The sequence below is a fragment of the Phocoena phocoena genome, chromosome 12 (assembly GCF_963924675.1).
Source record: "Phocoena phocoena chromosome 12, mPhoPho1.1, whole genome shotgun sequence".
Lineage (NCBI taxonomy): Eukaryota > Metazoa > Chordata > Mammalia > Artiodactyla > Phocoenidae > Phocoena > Phocoena phocoena.
Genome location: NC_089230.1, coordinates 18,441,864 through 18,464,298, shown reverse-complemented (window position 1 = coordinate 18,464,298; position 22,435 = coordinate 18,441,864). Strand labels below are relative to the sequence as shown.

Here is a 22,435-nt window from a genome sequence, read left to right as displayed (position 1 = left end):
TAGCTGAGCCTTTTATATGCCTTCCCAATCTGCCAGGAATTTTATCAATCCTTTCTATGGTATATGTTAGGACCAGTGAGTCTCAAACATTCCCCAGTGATTAAATGTTCACTGTATTACTTGATCCTTGGTCCAAGGGGAATGTTAGGCTGGATCCATGTCTCTGTAACCCCTAAGATAACAATGCTGGCAGAGGCACCAAATACAGGGAAAACAAACTCATATTTGAGGTAAGTCTCAATTCTAGTAAGGATGAATCACTGCCCACCCCTCCTTGACAGAAGTCCACTGATACCAACTTGTCGTGAAGTAACTGACTGTACACCCGGAGGATGATACCATATTAAATAATGAGTCAGTTTTTGCGACCGACAGTTGAGACAGCTAAGCCTGGGTGAAAGAGAGCCCATACTGTTGGGCCCATTCATCGTCACCATCTCTGCTATGAAGATTACTTTTGTATAGGCCTTTTGATGCTAGCCCGGATCTAATATGTAAGGGGTCTTTGTGCATGTATCACTTACACAAAAGGGAGCTATTTTGGTAATGAAACATCTCCATTTTATACTTGTATATTACACAGTTACGTGACATTTTTCAGAGAGCCATGCTCCATAAATCGATTCCAAATTTGTCTACTGTAAACAATTCTAGACAGATGAGGTGCATTGTACTATAAAGACCCCATAGATAAGGACTCTCTCAGTAGTAAATAACATTTGTGAATTTGCTGGGAGGTGTTTCAGTGGCATGTTTACAACAGAACTGGACCAGGTGATCTTTCTTTCTTGGGATGCTCAAGTTTCCTGCAGATGCCTCTCTTGCATTGGATCCCACTCAAAGCTGATGGTCTTCAGAGTCACTCAATGAATGCATTGAAACAATACTCCCCAAAGCAGAATATTCTACTACCCAAATGCAGAGAGGACCAGCAAGTACTGGCCTCTTTCTTAGTTATGTCTTAGCCTTTACCTTAGAGAGGATGTCCCAGCATGCCTAGCCTTCTGGACCCCCTAAATCTCCACCGATGTGGTAAGTCCATGAATCTCTGTAAGATTTATTCCCCACTCTCTAGCATGCCTGTGTCTTAAGGAAGGATTAAGAGTACTGGCCACTTACTGCCCACGGTTCTGAGTTCACTGTTGTCACCCATATTCACGTGTAGAACAGACTCAAGCACTACCAAATGTCAGTATCACCAAAGACTCTGAACACTAATTTGTAACAGAGAGTATGAGGATTAACATCATGATTTTTTCAAAAAAATTTTACCTTAGATGTTGAACTATTTAGGGCATTTTATTAGGCATGTCACGAGGACACATCTAGCTTATTTAAGCCACAACAAGGAGCTGGATGTGCTGATTTGTTATAACAATACAGGGACACCTTCTGGACACATAAGAACAGGAATGACTCAGTGAGGAACTTTGAAGAGGGAAAAAGAAGGCCCTCAGAACTTGTCTTCTCCATTTTTTCTCTTTATAAACATGTTTTCTCTCCTCTTAAGTTCACATCATGGAAAACATGGCTCCTGAATTTTATATTGCCTTTTCATACAAGGCCAGTTTAGAATATCTTGATCCTGGTGTCAAATTACTGGCCAAAGCACAGGGAACTCAATACTCTGTAATGACTTATTTGGGAAAAGAATCTAAAAAAGAGTGGCCACATGTATATGTATAACTGATTCACTTTGCTGTACACGTGAAACTAACACAACATTGTAAATCAACTATACTCCAATAAAAATTAAAAATATATATATTGGCCGCAGTGACAAAGATTTGCTCAGCTTGGGTTAGAGGCTTCCTCGCAGGCTTGTCCACCATTGCTAGCTGATGGGGCAGGTACAGATACAGACTGTGGGACTAGGTCCCTGTTTCTATACATACGAAGAGAGGTGAGGAGTTGTCAGAAAATGTAGACTACGCAGGAAATGCAATAGTCATATGCCTTTGCAGAGCACTGTATTTCACCAATTCTAAGACGAACATTGCTTTTCCCCTTTAATATCAGAATGAAATCAGAGTGTCTTATCATTGGTGGTTCCTTACAATCATTGCTGGCCAGGTGACCTCCAGAATTCTCTGCACACACATGGACATGGACTTGTTCATAAGAATTCATATCGTCTCCGTTTCAAAAGAAATATGTTTGACAAAAGCCTAATCCTTAGGGGAAGAGAATTAAATGGCATGGTAGAGCCTCTCGAAGAAATGTGAAGGGAAAGGGGTTCTCCTCACACCAGAATGACTCCCCCATGGCTCAGGAAAAGAGAGAGAGGGAGAGGTATGACTGGCTGAAAGTCACCACAAATAGTGCCCCAGGAGCCCTACCTAATTCACCAAGCACTTTACTCCCTGTGAACATGTAAATAGCTACAAGTAAGCAAGCAGAAATGTGCAGTGGCTGGTTGTTATTCCCAGTGGTATGACTGGATATATGGAATCCATCAGCATTTCAGGATAAAAGCCATGAAAAAAAAAACTTGGAAGAAGGGCTATGTGTTCTGGATGCGGTCTAAAAACCTTCCAGTGGTCCTCTTTGGTGAGATCAAGAACAACTCAGCATCAGCACTTCCTGAATGAGGGTTGGTGGCTTGAGAAAAACCCCAGAAAGAAAAGGAGAACACTCTTTAGGCAATGGTGCATTTTCAAAGCCTTTGACAACACGAAGGACAAAACTGCATTGAAAAACACACGTTTAAAAAAACAAACAAACAAAACACACGTTTAGTGTTTACAAAAAGTGATTTACAAGAGTAGGAGTTTGAGTATGAATAAGTTTTCAGAATACTTAACCAATTTATGTAGTTTATTTTTTCATGTACGTTTAAGTGTGATACATGATGAAAAAGTTATGCCTAAATGAATTTAAAAGAGCTTTTTCAATAGGAAGTAAATACTCGTAAGTGACAAGAAAGTGATTAAAAACTTTGAGTGGAATATTTTCTTTCTTGAAGCACAGGAACTAATAGTGTGTCTTATAATGGGTGGCATCTTGGGATAAGAGAAATCTGGTATTTAACTTGCTTAGGCATAAGAACCTTATTTTTTATCTTACACTATATCTCCTCAATCCATTTAATGTTATATTTTAATTGAATGTACATTATAAACATTGTTGTGGTGATTAAAGCTTATTAAGTTAAAATTAGTCAAATGATAAATAATTTTCATCTTTTACCAGATGAGGGAGTCTGCAAAGAGTCTTCTGCTAGATGGTGTGTATATCTGAGAAATACATAGTTTTTATTTTTAGAGTATCTCAAGTTTTTTAGAGGCTCTCTGGCCAGGTAAGGGTATTTTCTTGATTTAAAAAATATACTAGTGCATTTTATATTTTTCAGGTTTTTCATATTTCTTTATGGCATTTAATGAAAAAAGCTCAAATAGCAAAACCTCTTCCCAACCTCAAATTTGCATTCCGTGCTTTGGTTTTGGACTTGGACTTACTTGATTCTTCTTTGGAAGAGGCTTCGTTAGGTACTGATTAATTTTAGATATTTATATGACAAAGGAATTCCTAGCCTTATGTGGGCTAAATAATTTGAGAAAAGTATACTCAAAATTTTTGTGGAGTAGGTAGAATGGGTCTATATTAACAGTTGTAGAGTTCAGGCTATGCCCTGAGAAGCTCAAAAGGTTCCGAAGATCTGACGTGTGTCCCCTGTCCCACATACATCCAGGGCAGCCCAGAATTTCCCAGTTTTATTTGTTCCTGACCTTAAAGAGCATGACAATCACTATATATACAGTAGCACTGGAGTAGTTCAGGGAAGATTCTCTGATCTATGTAACCCTCATTTCCTCCTCTTCCGATGTTCTATTCCCACCATTTTAACATTTTCTTTCAATTTTAAAGAACCTTCATGCTACTTTCACATAGGAATCAATACTAGTTCACTAAAGTGTCAATATTTAGTGTTTCCCTTCTCCAGAATGTTTATATTCTAAAAAAGAACCACCTGCAGAAGGCAATGTTAAATATAACAACAAATCTATCGTTGTGGCACTTTATACATTAGAGGGCTTTAATAGTTAAAGGCGGTGAAAATTGGGGTAGAGATTAGATATAACTTTCAGTCCAAAGTTTGTTTTTCTCTTTCCAGCGGAATGGGTAGATGTTAAATGTAATGTGCCAATAAGTGACAAAGAGTATTCTCCTGAGGAAGTAGCAGCAGCAATTAAAATTCAAGCCATGTGGAGAGGGACGTACGTCAGATTACTTATGAAAGCTAGAACACCAGGTATACTTTTTCAATCATTTATAAAATGAACTTGCATAAATAAGGATGAATATTTGTTTACATGCTAACAAAAAGCATTTTAGAGTCATTCTACTTCACGGCTCAGCTAATTCTTTTTAATTCTATCAATATTGAATTTCCTTGAGTTCAGGATGCATGTCAGTACACTCGTGCTTTTTGTTCCTGGAATATAGTGCAATGCCTGGCACAGACTGAGCACACAACAAATACTGGCTGAAAGAATGAATGAATGATCAGCTGCATTTTCCCAATCTATCATGCGTTCTTTAAAAAACAGGAAACTGGCCTTTTTTCTCCGTCCATCCCCTTTGCCTAGCAGAATGCTTTAGCAGTCAATTTCAGCTAAGTCATAGACAGTTTTTACATTTCTAGACCATTTTTCAAAGAAGCAAATGAATGAATAAATGAATTTAATGAAGAAGCTTCCATATATGCCTGTGGTGACATACATTTAGAAGGCATAAAGTGCTTTTAAAGTATATTATTATATTTATTAAATCAAATATATTTTGCATATGAAGTAAACTATTTCGTGAGGTCTGTTTTAACAGCTCAAAATAATACACTGCAGAGGCAAAAAAATTATGTTCAATTATTTTCATTCTTCAATTTTTGTTAACGCTTTTAGAGACAAAGCCTTGCCTCCAATAGAATTCTTTTGAGTATTTTGAAACATTTTGTTTTAAACATACGTCTGAAACATTTAATGAGAAACACCAAAATGTTCATCTAAGCAGTAAAAACTATAGATACACAAGTGTAAAGAGACACAAACTATATTGCATAGTTTTGTGGTAGAAAAATATTGCTGTCGCTTGATTTTTATATTTTTTTCTATCAGAAAAAAATTAATTATAAATTCATCCAATTACATATGTGGTAAAATACACATGTCCATATATGCTGTAAAAATTATATTCATACAATGATTGTTTTTATAAAGACAAAAATGAGCAGCTTAATAATATTTCAGTAGCATTTGCATTCTTTCACTCAACACATATTTATTGAATAGTTCTTTCACTCAACACATATTTATTGAATAATAACAGTTTAGCAGAACTGTTCTAGATTCTGGCCTTATAGAGTAAAACTGACAAGGTTTCTGCTCTGATGAATCTTGTGTTGTAGTGGTCACAGGCATATAGCAGAAAGTAAATATATTAAGATACTGATTTCAGATATGAGTAAGTACTGTGAAGAAATTAGGATAATTAGAAAAAAAGTCAGTTTCTGACATGTTAAATTTGAGGCACTTATTATGGCTTTGCATTTTTCTTGCCAAATCACCTCTTAAGCCATTCGTGGATTATGCTTTAGATTAAGCTTCAGTGAGATCCTATTAGCCATTGTTTTTTAGAAAAATTGGATGGATTATTTTTTCTGACACAAGAGCTTTCATAAGGATTTTTTTTGGTGTGATAAATGACCTCTCATTGTAAATGCTTTGATGAGTATCTTCAATTAGATCAAAGAGCACTTTATAATTTTTAAACTAAAGATGAAGGGAAACAGTATATAATTGTGAGCAGAGCTCTTGACTAGAGGTTCATAGCTTTATGTTTTAAACATGGTTTACTGCTAGTAAAGCCTCAGACTTTGGATATTACCTTACTGGTGAGTTTCAACTCCCTCACCTGTAAATGGAGGGCTTAGAACAAAATGATTTTTCAGGCACCTTACAGCCTTGATATTGCTATTTTTTATCGTTATTTTTAGGCACAAAGGAAAATACCAGTGCTGCAGATACTCTTCAGAAAGTTTGGGCTGTACTGGAACAGAATATAGAACAGTATGCGATTTCTCTCTTAAGGTAAAGCAGTGTAATGATGTTTCTTATTGTAACCTTTCTTATTGTTTCCTACTGTAACCTAATGATGTACCTTTCTTAAGGTAAATTGGTATAATGATCTTACTGTAAGTTCCAGTTCAAATGCTACTATACTTGTTGAGTTTTTCCTAATCATCACAGCTAGAAACATACCATTCCTTCTGAACTTCCACACTTCCTACTTTTTGTTTGTCTTCATTGCACTTATCTAATACCCTAAGCATAAAACCTCTGAGAAGCAAAACAGAGTTTTTTTGAAGTCTTTTGGTGCTAAAGAGATAAAAGTTAGAGTTTAGGACCTGCTAGGGGAGAGGACTCCAGTAAACAATGAAAGTTGTCAGTTGAAATCCCTGGAGGACAACGTTCTAGAAACAGGGACAAGTGTGAAGTAGATTGAGCCTTAGGAAAACTGCATTTTAACCACAAACCATGTTCAAAGCAGGATAATCTGAAAAAACTAAGAGAAAATCATATATATATATATATATTATATATAAAAGAAGCAGACCACTTGGTGATGTAGGAGCTAGCAGACCAAATCTCTAAAGGTAAGTATTACGGAAATGCCCAAGAAAATAAAGGTTAAAGAAAGAGAAAATAAATTAAAAGTCTAGATTAATAAAACACAGTTAAATGGAAATTACATAAATAAGATTTTTAACAACTGAAATTCAAAACTTTTTAATTAGTTAACAGCAGATCAGGAAGAATAGAGGAAGAGATTAGTGAAGTGGGAGATAGGTCAATAGAAAAAAGGTGGAAAATAAGGAAAGAGCTAAGGGACATGGGGAACATGCTTAGAAAGTCTAATATTTGTATCATTATAGTCCCAGAATGTAAAAAGATAATAGCTGACAAATTTCCAAAACTGATAAAATACATCAACCCATATCTTCAAGAGACTCTGCATGCACACTCCATGCAGGAAGGACACGAAGAGAACCATACCCAGACTCATTGTAGTCAAATTGCTGAAAACCAAAGGCCAAAAGAAAAACCTTCAAAGTAACCAGAGAAATAAGACACACTATTTTCAAAGGACAATCACACTAAGAGCCATATGTAAGAGTAAATTCTTAACCTTACCAATGCAAAATGCAGAAGTTGGGTAATAAGCTTTAAAGAGTTCTAAGGTTCTATAGCATTATTGCAGAAGTGGTAAAAGTAATAATCTAGATGAAACACTGGTAGGGCAAGGATACATAATACATTCGCTAGCAATATGCTAATGGATCCACAAGTGAATTTAAGAAATAAGATTAATCTTATACATATTCCAGAGAACAGAAAAAAAGAGGAGACATTTACCAACTCATAACCTTGATTTAAAAAACTCAACAAGGACAGGAAAAAAAGTGAAATTGCAAACCAAATGCCCTCATGAAATTAGATGAAAAAATGTAATAAAATATTAGCAAATCAAACTCAGAATTATATAAAAAGAATAATACCTTATAACCAAGTGGCTCTCCCAATCTAAGACGTGTAATAGTGGTTTAACATTAGGAAATTCATCAATTCGGCACATTAACAGGGAAAAGGAACAAATCACTCGGTTCTCTGGCTAGGTTCAGAAAAAAACATTTGAAAAAATTTAACAAAAATTCAAAATTTTTAAATTTTTTAGCAAACTAGGATTAGAGAAGACTTTCCTTAATATGTTATGGTATCTGCTATTTTTAAGCAATTACTACAAACATGATTAGTGGTGAAATTTTGAAAGCTTTTTCTTGAGTTTGAGAATGAGACAAAGAGGCCTGAACAAACACTTCTATTCAAGATAGTCCTGGAATTTTGTGAAGGGCAAAAAGGCAATAAAGCAAAATAAAAGTCACCAGAGTTTGAAGGGAAGAAATAAAACTACTGTTTACAGGCAACATGGTTATATATGTAGAAAATGCCAGAAAACCTACATGAATTTATTAGAATTAATGAGAAAATTAAAGAAAAGTTTCTGGATACAAGGTCAAAATGAAATAATGATTGGACTTATATTTATAAGCGACAAATAGAAAATTATGCATGTAAACATATAAAAATTTAAAATAACCTAAAGTTATTGAAAACATCTCATGATGAGCCAAATGTCAAAATTTTTAATTTGGAAAAAATCCAAATTTGTATTTTCCCAACCCTGAGAGCGAGTACCTCACTCACCTCACCCAAGTCCTGACCTGTGGATACTGCTGTCACCTGATAATTCAGCTTGATTAAACTTTTGCTCCAGAAGCCTGTTTTCTAAAACGGGTACTCTTCTGCCTAAGACCCCAATTGTTTGGACAGACACAGAGAGCACGAAGAATCTCCTTCTCCAAACTGCTTCAACATTGTAAGGAAGATTTCTGGCCCAGAAATTACATCTAATTTTCACGTAAATGGAGTGCTAAAATCATGTGTTGCCTTATTAGGGACTCAGGTCAGTTCACTATGGAGGTGTATTTGAAACACAGGCATAACTCCTTCAGGGAGCTGGCGTTCCTCTCCATGTGTTCCTTCTACCATAGCCAAGAGCATTTCCCAGAAAGAAACTCAGCGAATATCCACTGCAGATATTGGCCATGCTCTTTCAATAGTCTGAGTTGCACACCCCAATCTATTGAACGGATGAAACTCACAAGTCTCACCCATCTTTAAACTTAAATGTCAGGAGCATCCAAAGCTACCTCCTCATCCTAGAAGGCATTAATTACACGGTCAAAAGCACACCTTTTGGTATGAGACCTAATGCTAACCCCACTTCTACTAATTATCAGATGTGTGACCTGGGGTAAGTTTCTTATCCTCTCTGAACATAAAATTAAGTTTTTTTCATCTGTAATATAAGGATAATAATATCTACTTCATAGTATTATTCCTTTATAAAGCTGAAAAGATAAATTAAGGTAATCCTGGAAAATTATTTAGCACAATGCTACAGATTGAGCCATTACACAACATTAGTTATTATAAATATTGCTATTATTAGTAGTAGTACATGAGTAACTTTGAGGTCCTTGAGCCTAGCCTTGCATTCTCAGACCTGTAGGGGCACAACTTCAACAGCTGGCTTTGGGCAAGGCTCAGTTTTCCAATATAACTTTCTCTCTGTCCTAGGATGCAAAGTTAAAACTAAATCTTTTGATTATGTCAGGGATATCTCTCTATGGGTCATTTAAGATATTCCACATGGTACAGCAGGATTTTGATGGTCCTATACTCTTTAGAATTTCCTGAGGTATATGAAAATGTGTAGAATGTGTGATGGAAACAGTGACAGTCTGGAAAGCCTTTAAATTGCACCCTTCTCTTAGAATCGTGGTGGGACCCACTGCACTCAGTTCCCTATGTGGCCTGCTTAGTTCCTGTACTGGCTCAGCCAGCTCCTGCATTTAGACTCAGCCAGCCCCCATATGATTGACAGGGGTACTCTGCATTGACCGACCATCACGTCATACTTCCTAGTGAGGGTGATCAGGTTATTTATCAACCAAACTGGGACACTCTGACAGGGAACGGGGGAGCACTATTAATAATTATACCAGGGATATGAGCCTAAACCAGGACTGCCCCAGAAGAATCAGAATATATAATTGCCCTGGTCTTTGTTCTTGTCATTATTTTGAAAAGCTTTTTAAAATCCTTCCGAATACAAACCTGTCATTTTCCTCCCACCACCAAAGATCAGTGATCAAATGGAGCATGTGAATCCTATCCTCTGTGAGGATCTCTATGGCTCTGCTTCCCCGTGACAGTACAGTTGAGCCATCCACCTTCTGGAAGCCAAGAGCACCTCTAGCTCTGTCTAGACCTCTAACAGAGAACCATTCCTATGGCCATTATAGCTTCTGTCCCAGCTAATACCCAAGACATTGTATAAAAGACCTGAGATTCCTGGTGCTACTGAGGCTGGGTCCGGTTCCTGGCAGAGTGGGAGGTACAGGACCTGGAGGATCTCTCTCATCACTTCCATCGTGTTCTGGAATATGCCACAGGCTTCCAGGGGTCAAACACGGAGAAACCTCAGTTGCACCAGAAATCATGTAGAAGGAAAACTCTGGCACTCTCCCCTTGTTCGTGGCCTCTATTTTCAGGGGGTTTTTTAGTCTTTTTTTCCAAATCCATTACTCACTTTAAACTCCATTCTAGTATTGAGTCTCCAGTCAACCCCAGACCTTCAGTGGCTTCCACCCAGTTTTATTGCTAGTTTGCATGCTTCTAGTTTCATCACCCTTATAGGTTGAACTTTAGTGCTGATTTCCCATCTATAAATTTCAGTTACTCCTTAGATCATGAATTAGGTTCTCTCTTGACTAAGAACTTCAAATAACTTTGGGCACCTTTGATAGACATCATGGTTAATCTGGAATGGGCTCTCCTGCTTTGGTGCCGTGCACCACGAGCCCCCATTTGATGAAGGACTCAATCTAGCCAACAATGTACTACGATATTTTATGCTGTTTTTTTGCCTATTTCTTTTTTGTAAATAGAATTTATTTTAAAAGTTGTTTTACCATTGGTACTTAAATTATTTTTAAATTTTTAGACGAATGTTTAAAAGTAAGTGCAAGTCTATGGAATCTTATCCATGCTATCAAGATGAAGAAACTAAGATTGCTTTTGCTGACTACACTGTGACTTACGCAGACCAGCCACCAAATACTTGGTTTATAGTATTCAGGTGAGGCTATCATATTGGCAAGTAATATCACTCTTAAGTGGCATGAAATATTCATATATACAGAGCTTTCTTTATGATTCTTTATGATAGTAGTAAAAGTATTAATATGAACGTTTAAGTTGCTTTCAGAAGTTAGTTAAAATTTCTTCCATATCTGCTATGCATAAATGAGATATTATAGAAATTTTTATTCATGTTTCTTTAAACAAAATATGAAGACTATGAAGTGTTAATTGTTAGAACTTTTTATGAGTATGGTAAACATAATAAAATAAATTGAGCCGCTTTCCATATATAAATAAATTTACTAATTTCGAAGCAATAGCCTATTAGGTAAGAGTCACAAATTACTTATAAATGGGGTTTCTTAAAAGGTTTGCATTTGCATGACAAAATAGTGTATCAATAAGAATTTTAAAGGAAAACAGTATGCTGCTTTTAAGTTATTTGCAACTTTAAACTTATGTTTTTATTTCTTAGCATCAAACCTAATTTCAGACTTTCTTTATGATTCATGTCAAGGGAAAGTTCATGCTTTTGTAATTACAGAGAAACATTTTTGGTTCCTCAAGATATGACTTTGGTTCCCAAAGTATATACTACACTTCCAGTCTGTATGCTCCACGTTGTTAATAATGACACAATGGAACAAGTGCCAAAGGTATTCCAAAAAGTGGTGCCTTATCTTTACACTAAGAATAAGGTAGGTGTAAAATTTATTCTCCTCATACAATAGAATAGCAGTGAGAAGTCAGCACCCTGAGAGGTTCCAACAGAAGGTAGAACAGATGAGTTTTCAATCTACGTAACAGAGGAATAGGGTCCTGGTCTTTCTCCGTAGAAGTCCCATGTATTTGACAGCAAAAGGTAATTAATGCGAGTGCTAGAACATTCACCCTCCTTCTTATCTTTTATCCAAAGAAAATATGACAAAAGGAAAAGTTAGAAATTCTCATTATTAAAATCATAAAATCATACAAACCCTTAAAATGAAAATGGAGGTAAAGAGCACATTTATTCCTATCCCTAAACCAAACCAAAGCAGCAGGTTTTCTCAGCTTCCCAGTGGGTTTTTTATTCTATTCCTAAACATGTCAGAAGATTGTGATTACACAGCCACTCACCATCCCAGCAGCCCCAGCCTTTTCCAGGGCTACCCAGATTCCTTCAAGAATAGACACTCTCGGCACGTTACTCCTGCTGAACACAGACCCTGATGGTTGATGTCCATGCAAATCATGTTACTTCTCTATTTACCTGAACGTCATTTTTGTGTTTCCAGTCATTTCTTCTAAGAGGGAAGCACGATAAAAGCTAGTGTATACCTGCACTGCAAATCAGGAGATCTCCTGTAGCTCTCATGTTCCATTCTTTAGTTGTATGGCTTTGAACCTCTTTATTTTTCTCTTCGAGCTGTGGTTGTGACTGACTTCTATGGTTCTATGCATTATTTTGTATAAATTTAGACATATCTACCTGATGAATACTGGTTTATAGGAATAAAAGATACAGAATATCTCTCCTTAAAAGAACCCGATAGTTCTTTTGAGTTATTTTAAGAATTTTTTAACATAAGACTTTATTTTTTAGAGTCAGCAAAATTGAGAGGAAAGTACAGAGATAGCGCTTATACTCTCTTCTCCCCCACATGCACAGCCTTCCTCATTATCAACATCCCCTACCAGAGTGGTGCATTTGTTACAATTGCTCATTTTACATTGACACATCATAATCACACAAAGTCCATAGTTTACATTATGGTTCGCTGTTTGTACCAGTGTTGTACCTTCTATGGGTTTAGACAAATGTAAAATGACATGCATCCATTATTATGAGATCATGCAGAGTATTTTTACTGCCCTAATAATCCTCTGTGTTCCACTTATTTATCCACCCACCCCAAGCCCTGCCAACCACTGATCCTCTATCTCCATAGTTTTGTCTTTTCCAAAATGTCATAAAGTCGGAATCATATAGTACATAAGAAAACTTTTCAGATTGGCTTCCTTCACTTTAAAACCTGCATTTATGCTTTCTTCATGTCTTTTCATGGCTAATAGCTCATTTATTTTTAACGCTGAATAATATTTCATGTCTGGATATACCACCGTTTATTTATCCATTCACCTACTGTAGAACACCTTGGCTGCTTCCAAGTTTTGGCAATCATGAACAAAGTGTACATGTTTTTGTATGGACATAAGTTTTTAACTCCTTTGGGTAAATAACAAGAAGCATAATTTCTGGATCATATAGTGAGAAACCACCAAACTGTTTACTTTTGTAAGAAACCACCAAACTGGCCTCCAAAATGTCTGTAACATTTTTCATTCCTGCAGCAGTATATGAGAGCTCCCGTTGCTCCATACCCTCCTCAGCATCTGGTGTTGTCAGTGTTCTGGATTTTGGCCATTTTAATACCTGTGTAGTGTTATTTCATTGTTGTTTTAGTTTCTCTGATGTCATATGATGTGGAGCATCTTTTCGTATGCTTATTTGCCATCTATATTTCTTCTTTGATGAGGTGTCTTAAAATATTTGGCCAATTTTTAAATCAGGTTGTTAGTTTTCTTATTATTGAGTTTTAAAAGTTTTTGTACATTTTGGAAACAGTCCTTTATCATATGTGTCTTTTGCAAATATTTTTTCCCAGTCTATGGCTTGTCTTCTCATTTTCTTGACATGTTCTTTGACAGAGCAAAAGTTTTTAATTTTAATAAAGTCCAGCTTCACTAAAATTCATGGATCCAGTTTCGTGGATCATGCCTTTTTTGTTGGATCTGGAAAGTCATTGCCATACCCAAGAGATTCCTAGGCTTTCTCTTATGTTACCCTCTAAGAGTTTTATAGTTTTGTATTTTACATTTTGGTCTGTAATCTGTTTGGAGTTAATTTTTGTGAAGGGTGAGGGTCTGTGTCTAGATTCTCTTTTTTGCTTTGGGTGTCCAGTTTTTCCAGCACCATTTGTTGAAAAGACTGTTTTTGATCCATTGTATTGCCTTTGCTCTTTTGTCAAATATCCGTTCACTACATTTATGTGGGTCTATTTCTGGATCTATTCTATTCCATTGATCTGTATGTCTGTTACTTTGTCAAAATGACACTGTCTTAATGATGGCAGCTTTATAGCGAGTCTTAAAGTCGATTAGTTTCAGTTCTCCAACTTTGTTTTTCACTTTCAGTATTGTGTTGGTTATTCTTGGTCTTCTCCATATAAACCTTACAACCAGTTTGTTGGTATCCATAAAATAGCATGCTGAGATTTTGAATGAGATTGCATTAAATCTATAGATCAAGTTGGAAATAACGGAAATATTCACAGTGTTGATTCTTCCTATCCATGAACATAGAATATCTCTTCATTTTTTTAGTTCTCCTTTGACTTTGTTCATCAGCGTTTTATAATTTTTTTCATACACATTTTATACATATTTTGTTAGATTTATATCTAAGTATTTCAGTTTTGTGGATGCTAATGTAATTTGTTTTTAATTTCAAATTCTACTTGTTCACTGTTAAACTATTTTAGAGATTTTAGGATTTTAGGAAACTTTTTAAAAATCAGGGCAATTAAATTTTTCATGAAATCATTTAATCCATTTATATCTATACATAGAGGTGTGTGGCTGTGTATAACTATTGTTAAAACTTTATATTTTACTAATGAGTTTTTATACTATTTCATTATAATTTAAAAACTCATCTTTTATTAAAAGCTTATCATTTTTTTCTATTTTTCATGAGATACAAATTTTCTCAATAATGCAGTCTGATTTTACTAAATTTGAAGATATTATCAAATTGTAAATTGGACTTAAGTCATTTTGTTTGTATTAAATTTTGCACATTGTGTGCAGTTATGTATATTTGGAGTTATATACTTAAATGTAATTTTTAAAAACTCAAAGTCTGTGCACCAATATGTTATTTTTCTAATTGCTTTGAAAGAGTATTTATATTTCAATTAAAAATAGAAGAATTTGCCAATAAAAGACAATTTCTGTACATCAAACAGGTACTTAAAAACTGAATTTATTTGACCCTAATATAATTTGACCCTCCATACAACTCCCTTTTGCACTATATTTATTCTCCCTTATGTCCTCGTAAATAGCAATTTATTAAAAATTATAGCTTGGGAAATTTATTAATAAACCTTGCCTCTCACCAGCAGAATATCTTGGGTTAAACCAAATACTATACGAGATAACTAGTTCTTCGTTAACAAACTTGTCTTCACACCAGGAACAATTGATGGGTTATTTTTATAATGTCTGTTTGTCACGTTTGGCCTAGATTTCCTTTTGAATATAAAAATTTATTTCATTTGTGATTGGAAATCAAAAGTCCCAAAGATCCATATGAAAAAGATGATATCATCCAAAGGGAGACTCTATCAAGATCATAGATGTCATTAAATTCTAGAGATAAGCTCTTTACTTGACTAGATAAGTATACTAATATTAATCATATTAGCCACTGATACTTAATTTTTGTAGGGATCTTTAGGATATTTAGTTGAACCACATAAGAATCTGATTCTTGTTTATATCTAGCATACTTTGGGTTTGGTTTGGGTTTTGTTTAGTACTCCCAGTGAAGACCTCCCTTTCTAGACTAAACTTGAATTTGGGGGGTAGCTTTAAACGACACATTTTGAGTCAATATGCAGAAAAACACTCTATCTCCATTTAACTATTATTTCTAAACTGTAAATTTAGGATTGCAACAAGCATAGCCATTCCCTCTGTCAAATACCTCCTTCTTCTAACCTCTCACTCTGGGTCTTTTTAGAATAAAATGGAGAGAATGAGGAGGAGAATATAGAGCTGTATGAATACAAGAATAGCTTCAGTCATCCTTCTGTGGTATGGTTTTCCTTTCGTCACAATTCTTGATCTTTGAACATTTCTCCAAATTATTTAAGTCTCCTCTAAAATGTAGTTCCCAGAACTAAATGCAGCCTCTAAAGAGAATTCCAACCCATCTGAAGGAGGATCATTACTCCATTGTTTCGTAGCCCATGATCGCGTTCGCATTTTGGCACTTGCCAGGCATTTGACACATATGTAGCCTATTTTAGGTCAACTTTTTCTAACATACGTCCACAGAACTAGTGTCTGAGGTTAAAAAAAATAAAAACACCTGGTTACACAGTTAATCCTTTAGAATTGTTTGACATATATTTTTTCATAATTTTTCAAAGACCATAACCTGTGATTTGAAATACTTATCTATGAGGTTTCTCAGTACTCAGTACTCGATTATGTTACTCTTCTATTACAGAGTCTTGAGGTCGGTTTAGAGTCACCAGGTCCTCTCAAAATCCTATCACTGGTTTAGCTTTAGACTTTCACTTACCAATAGCTATCCTACCATTTTATAAACTTTTATTCCTCTCAAAATTGTTCTCTGAGTCTAGGCAAACACAAAATCAGAGTCATGTAATTTTGTTTTGCTTCTTTAATAGATCACTACCACAAGCCCAAATAATAACAAAAACAGCAATAAATCTGCACTTTGCTGATAAAAACACTTTAGCATACATGATTTATCTTCCTTTTCTTCTTGCCCCAAACGTAATGTCAAAGGTCCTTATGGGCGTTGCAATTCTGATCTTATTACAGGTTTTGGAATTTTGGTTAACATTCCTAGGTGTTTTTTGCAATGTTATGAATTCATTCTGTCTTGTGTATTTCTAACTTTTGTTCCTAAAAATCTAGACACATTGGAGAGCTTCCTCTGCATCAGAGAGCAACTGGAATACAAATCTATATTCTTCTGTCTTGTTAGAAATGTATGGAATTATAAACTCAGAATTACTTTGAACTTTTGTCTGTTAGCACTTTCCCAGGTTCCTTAACTGCTTCTTTTCTCCAACCTAAAGAGCTCATCTCCAGGCTCACATCTGGGTTCCATGGAACCAGATCTGCTGCTAATTTGATAGCTTTACCTGCCAGTGGTCATCCTAAGGGCACTACATTTCCATAAACTCCTCTGCCTTTTCCATCTCATATTTAGAAAGATGATACTGAGAAGACAGGGAAATCAAGTAGGAAGCTATTGGGCTAATCCAGGATGATATAATGATAAAAATCTGCCTTAGGAAGCATTAGGAGAATTAGCAGGAAATGTAGTAATCATCTACCACAGTTAAGCACTTTTTTTGTATAGCTAGGGAACCATACAAACAAAAGTGTTAGTTTTCCATTTTCTCCAAAAACATGTAAGATAGCAATTTTTGAGAGGGATTTCAAAACATGCTAGTGATTTGTTGATTATCAATAGATTTTAGGATCTTTATGTATATTAAGATAATAAAGATTTTTAATACTGTGAAATCATCTATTGTACCTTTGAGAGACTAGTGACCATGTCACTTACTTCTATGTAATTCTTTTTTCCTGTAGAAAGGATATACATTCGTGGCTGAAGCATATACTGGTGATGTGTATGTAACATCCTCACGATGGAAAATGCGCCTCATTGGTTCTTATCATCCACTCCCATGTCTGTCTCGAGATCCTCCATGTAATACCTTTGCCATAAAGGAAATCAGAGATTACTACATACCCAATGATAAGAAAATTGTATTCAGGTATGTGACAGAAAGGAAATGCATTCCTTTGAAAATATTAATAATTTTTGTATTAAATAATTGACTTTAAATTTAAATATTTTATTTTAAATATTAATATTATCAAAATCAGTAAATTTTCTATAAAATCCTGGGTGAATTTTGAACTTCACTTTTATACTCTTTTGGAAACAACATAGAGAGTAATGTGATTATATAAATGTTATATAAGATCAAGCCTATGTTGCACATAATGGTTTCTTAGTCCTCATAGTATTTGACTTTCATTGAACATCCTAACACTCTTCCCTCTTTTTACTCTCTCCTCGTTCTGTTCCATCTCTAACTCTTCTCTTGTGTAGGTTTCTCCTTATCTGCCAACTCATCCTTCTTTTCATATGTATTTATAGATTCTCCATGAATAGCCTCATCGTGGACTCCACTCTCTTTCATTAATCAGCCCTTTTGATTCTCATTCCCTCATACCTCTCATCTCTATGCCCTCCTCTTTATTCTCAATGTCCTCCACTACTTCAGGGCCTCATTATATTTTGTCTATAGAAATGCTGTGTCCATGTCTCCGTTATATCCACTCTTCATTTTTAACGGTTTCTCTGTCTCTCTCACTTTATTCATTTACATATCCATCCTTTACTACCAGAGTAGTTACCTTTCTAACAAACACATTTAAATATGTGATTTCCCATCTTTAAAATTTTGGACAAATTTCCATTGGCTGTAAAGTAAAATCCAAACCACAAACACTCCTGCCCAGCCTCCCAACACACTGTGCACTCTCTTGATGGAGCTATGGACCAGCTCCTGACATATTTGTGATGTGATTTTATCTTGCCCATGCCTTTCCTCTTATCTTGTTATATTCTGTCTCCATTTTTCCACCTAGCAAAATTTATCACTTTTAAGGATCACTTTCAAGAGTCAAATCTTTTATACCCAAACCTCCAAATATAACTAGTTAGTCCTGGTCGTGCTTCTATAGTCTTTGGTTCTTTCTGAGAATGTGACATATCAAATTTTATCTGGTTAATTTCACATACACCTCCATGAGAATTAACATTTATTGGAGGCAGGAACCATATCTTATCAATACAGGACGTATTGATATATGCCTGACACGTAGTTGGCCTTCACTAAATATTGTTAAATGTTCATTAAATGAGTTGTTAGAATACTTGTCTTCTCTTTTCATATATTTTTTCTATGCAGAAAGTTTGGCAAATATGTTATTTATTAAGGAAATAAAAATCACACATAATCAAACAACCTAGAAACTATCATTGTTAGTATTCTATTGTATTTTCTTAGAATGTTTTTTCTAGTCACAGTTTAACTTATTAAAATCATAACATAAGTTTTATAATCTGACTTTTTACTTAACATTATAGTGTTAACATTTCCCAATGCCGTTAAGACATTTTGTGAACTCTTTTTCATGATTATCTAATAATTATTCACATGAATATACAAATTTTTTGGTTATTGGTTATTCCCTGTTGTTACAAATTTCCTTTTCTACTTTTTCTATAGTATTAATAGAGATATGATGGGCATATTTTATTGTAAATATTAAAGAAAATTTCTGATTATTGTCTAAAGATTTATTGTTTTAAGGAGATTAAATATTTTAAAGAAACCATACATATTGGTAAATTGGTTTTCAAAAGTAAAACCCAAGTCTTTCTGACAGTATAGGCACAAATAATAATTCATTGTATTCTGGCTGATTTTTCTCTATAATTAATATTTATTTGTTCCTTAAAACCTTTTTCCCTTTAACAAACATGCTCACATTTTTTGCAAAGAAAGATAATCAACAACAAAACTAAATTACAGAACAATATATACAGTATATCGCAAGTATATTTTCTTTTTTTTTCCTTTTTAATATCTTTATTGGAGTATAATTGCTTTACAATGGTGTGTTAGTTTCTGCTTTAGAACAAAGTGAATCAGTTATATATATACGTTCCCATATCTCTTCCCTCTTGCGTCTCCTTCCCTCCCACCCTCCTTATGCCACCCCTCTAGGTGGTCACAAAGCACTGAGCCGACCTCCCTGTGCTATGCGGCTGCTTCCCACTAGCTATCTATTTTACGTTTGGTAGTGTATATATGTCCATGCCATTCTCTCACTTTGTCACAGCTTACCCTTCCCCCTCCCCATATCCTCAAGTCCATTCTCTAGTAGGTCTGTGTCTTTATTCCCGTCTTGCTCCTAGGTTCTTCATGACATTTTTTTTTTCTTAGATTCCATATATATGTGTTAGTATACGGTATTTCTCTTTCTGACTTACTTCACTCTGTATGACAGACTTTAGGTCCATCTACCACACTACAAATAACTCAATTTCATTTCTTTTCATGGCTGAGTAATATTCCATTGTATATATGTGCCACATCTTCTTTATCCACTCATCTGTTGATGGACACTTAGGTTGCTTCCATGTCATGGCTATTGTAAATAGAGCTGCAATGAACATTTTGGTACGTGACTCTTTTTGAATTATGGTTTTCTCAGGGTATATGCCCAGTAGTGGGATTGCTGGGTCATATGGTAGTTCTATTTTTAGATTTTTAAGGAAACTCCATACTGTTCTCCATAGTGGCTGTATCAATTTACATTCCCACCAACAGTGCAAGAGGGTTCCCTTTTCTCCATACCCTCTCCAGGATTTGTTGTTTGTAGATTTTCTGATGATGCCCATTCTAACTGGTGTGAGGTGATACGTCATTGTAGTTTTGATTTGCATTTCTCTAACAACTAGTGATATTGAACAACTTTTCATGTGCCTCTTGGCCATCTGTATGTCTTCTTTGGAGAAATGTCTATTTAGGTCTTCTGCCCATTTTTGGATTGGGTTGTTTGTTTTTTTGTTATTGAGCTGCATGAGCTGCTTGTAAATTTTGGAGTTAATCCTTTGTCAGTTTCTTCATTTGCAAATATTTTCTCCCATTCTGAGGGTTGTCTTTTGGTCTTGTTTATGGTTTCCTTTGCTGTGCAAAAGCTGTGAAGTTTCATTAGGTCCCATTTGTTTATTTTTATTTTTATTTCCAATTCTCTAGGAGGTGGGTCAAAAAGGATCTTGCTGTGATTTATGTCATAGAGTGTTCTGCCTATGTTTTCCTCTAAGAGTTTGATAGTGTCTGGCCTTACATTTAGGTCTTTAATCCATTTTGAGTTTATCTTTGTGTATGGTGTTCCAAGTATATTTTCTTGTGTTTATAGTTGTTTATATATTTTATATACAGGTAAAATTTTAGAGAAAATACTAAACAAAAGCACATAAACTGAGGGCAATAAAAGGGTTGAAGAATTCTCTTTTTAATCTATCTGCTTCTTGTAATATATTTGCATACTGCCTATTAGAAGAAAGCAAAAAAAAAAAAAGGAGAGAAGGAAGGAAATGTGCCAGTAACTAAAAATAACAATTGTGATAAAGTATTTTAACTACTATGATAGGAAACCATTGTATCACACAGCAGGGCCACTATTAGACTCAGTGATATTGAATCCAATACCTAAATTAGTCATAGCAGCTGGTCCTAAATCTGTCAGGATGAGTTGAGAGGAAGGTGAGGAGAGAACTGCTTGAGTAGCACATGTAAAAATTCAGAAATTAGAGAGAATATGACTTTTCAGTATGATCTTTGTTTTGTTTGCAAAATGGGGTTCTAGGGTGCTCTAGCAAGAAGTAAGATCCAGAGGTTGGCAGGGCCCTTTCCTGAAGGGCCTCAAGGCAAGAAGAGATTCAGATTTAACCGTAGAGGCACTGAGATGCTTTGGAGGATTTTAAGAAAAATGGCATTAATAGACTGTGTTAAAACATTATGTCTGCAACGTATGAATTGAAAAAGTACTCTAAATATAATTTCTAAGAACAGAAAAAATGTTAGAACCTTATTGTTATGAAATTATATGTAATCATAAAAGGTACAAAACATGAAACAAAAAGGAAAAAAGCTCACTCGGAAGACTGCAGTGTGTTGTATGGATGAAGGGAAACATAACTGGAGACAGGGAAACCAGCCACGTAGAAGTTGCAGAATAACCCAGGTGTGTGATCATGGCAAGTGAAGTCAGTGTATTTGTTTGCTAAGGCTGCCATAACAAAGGGCCACAAACTGGCAAAGTAGGTGGCTTACATAACAGAAATCCTGACTCTGCAAGTCTGAGATCAAAGTGCCAGCTGGACTGATTCCTACTGAGGGCTGGGAGGGAGAAGATGCTCCATGCTTTCTGCTAGCTTCTAGGGGGTTCTGGTCATTGGCATTCTTTGACTCGTAGATTTATCACCCTGGTCTTTCTGTTCCTCTTCACGCACCATTCTCCTTGTGTCTGTCTCCAAACTTCCCTTTTTCATAAGGACCTCATTTTAACTTGATTATCTCTGGGAGATAATATCTCTAAGAGTGGTGACATTGTGAGGGGTTGGGGGTTAGGACTCCAGCATGTTTTTGAGGGGGACACAATTTAACCCATAACAGGTAGTGACAATGAATCTAGAGGGACGAGAAAGGATTTTAAGGTACCAAGGAAGTAAAATTGAGAGCGTTGGTTTATTGGGGTTTGACTTGGGGAACTGTTGGACAGTAAGTGTCATTTAGTTAGTTAGAGGTTACAGGAAGAGAACCCCATTGGCTGGTTGGGCAACAGAAAGACAATAAATTCTTTTTTAAAAAATTTTTTTGGCTGCACTGAGCCTTCCTTGCTGCGCGCGGGCTTTCTCTATTTGCGGTGAGCGGGGGCTACTCTTCGTTGCAGTGTGCGGGCTTCTCATTGAGGTGGCTTCTCTTGTTGCAGAGCACAGGCTCTAGGCACACAGGCTTCAGTAGTTGCAGCACGTAAGCTCAGTAGTTGCAGCAAGAGGACCCTAGAGTGCGCAGGCTTCAGGAGTTGTGGCAGGAGGGCTCAGTAGTTGTGGCACACGGGCTCTAGAGCGCAGGCTCAGTAGTTGTGGTGCACAGGCTTAGCTGCTCTGTAGCACGTGGGATCTTCCCAGACCAGGGATCGAACCCGTGTCCCCTGCATTGGCAGGCGGATTCTTAACCACTGTGCCACCAAGGAAGTCCTAAGTC

The 22,435-nt window shown here is 35.7% G+C and overlaps 1 protein-coding gene across 1 annotated transcript in view; it reads left to right on the top strand.

Annotated features, from left to right (window-relative positions):
* ADGB (androglobin) overlaps nucleotides 1-22,435 on the top strand; it is a 176,574-nt gene that overhangs the window by 116,704 nt on the left and 37,435 nt on the right. Inside the window, 6 exon segments of the mRNA XM_065888845.1 lie at nucleotides 3,353-3,488; nucleotides 4,115-4,252; nucleotides 5,993-6,086; nucleotides 10,627-10,761; nucleotides 11,311-11,464; nucleotides 17,172-17,359. Of these exon segments, the coding sequence (XP_065744917.1) occupies nucleotides 3,353-3,488; nucleotides 4,115-4,252; nucleotides 5,993-6,086; nucleotides 10,627-10,761; nucleotides 11,311-11,464; nucleotides 17,172-17,359 (845 nt within the window).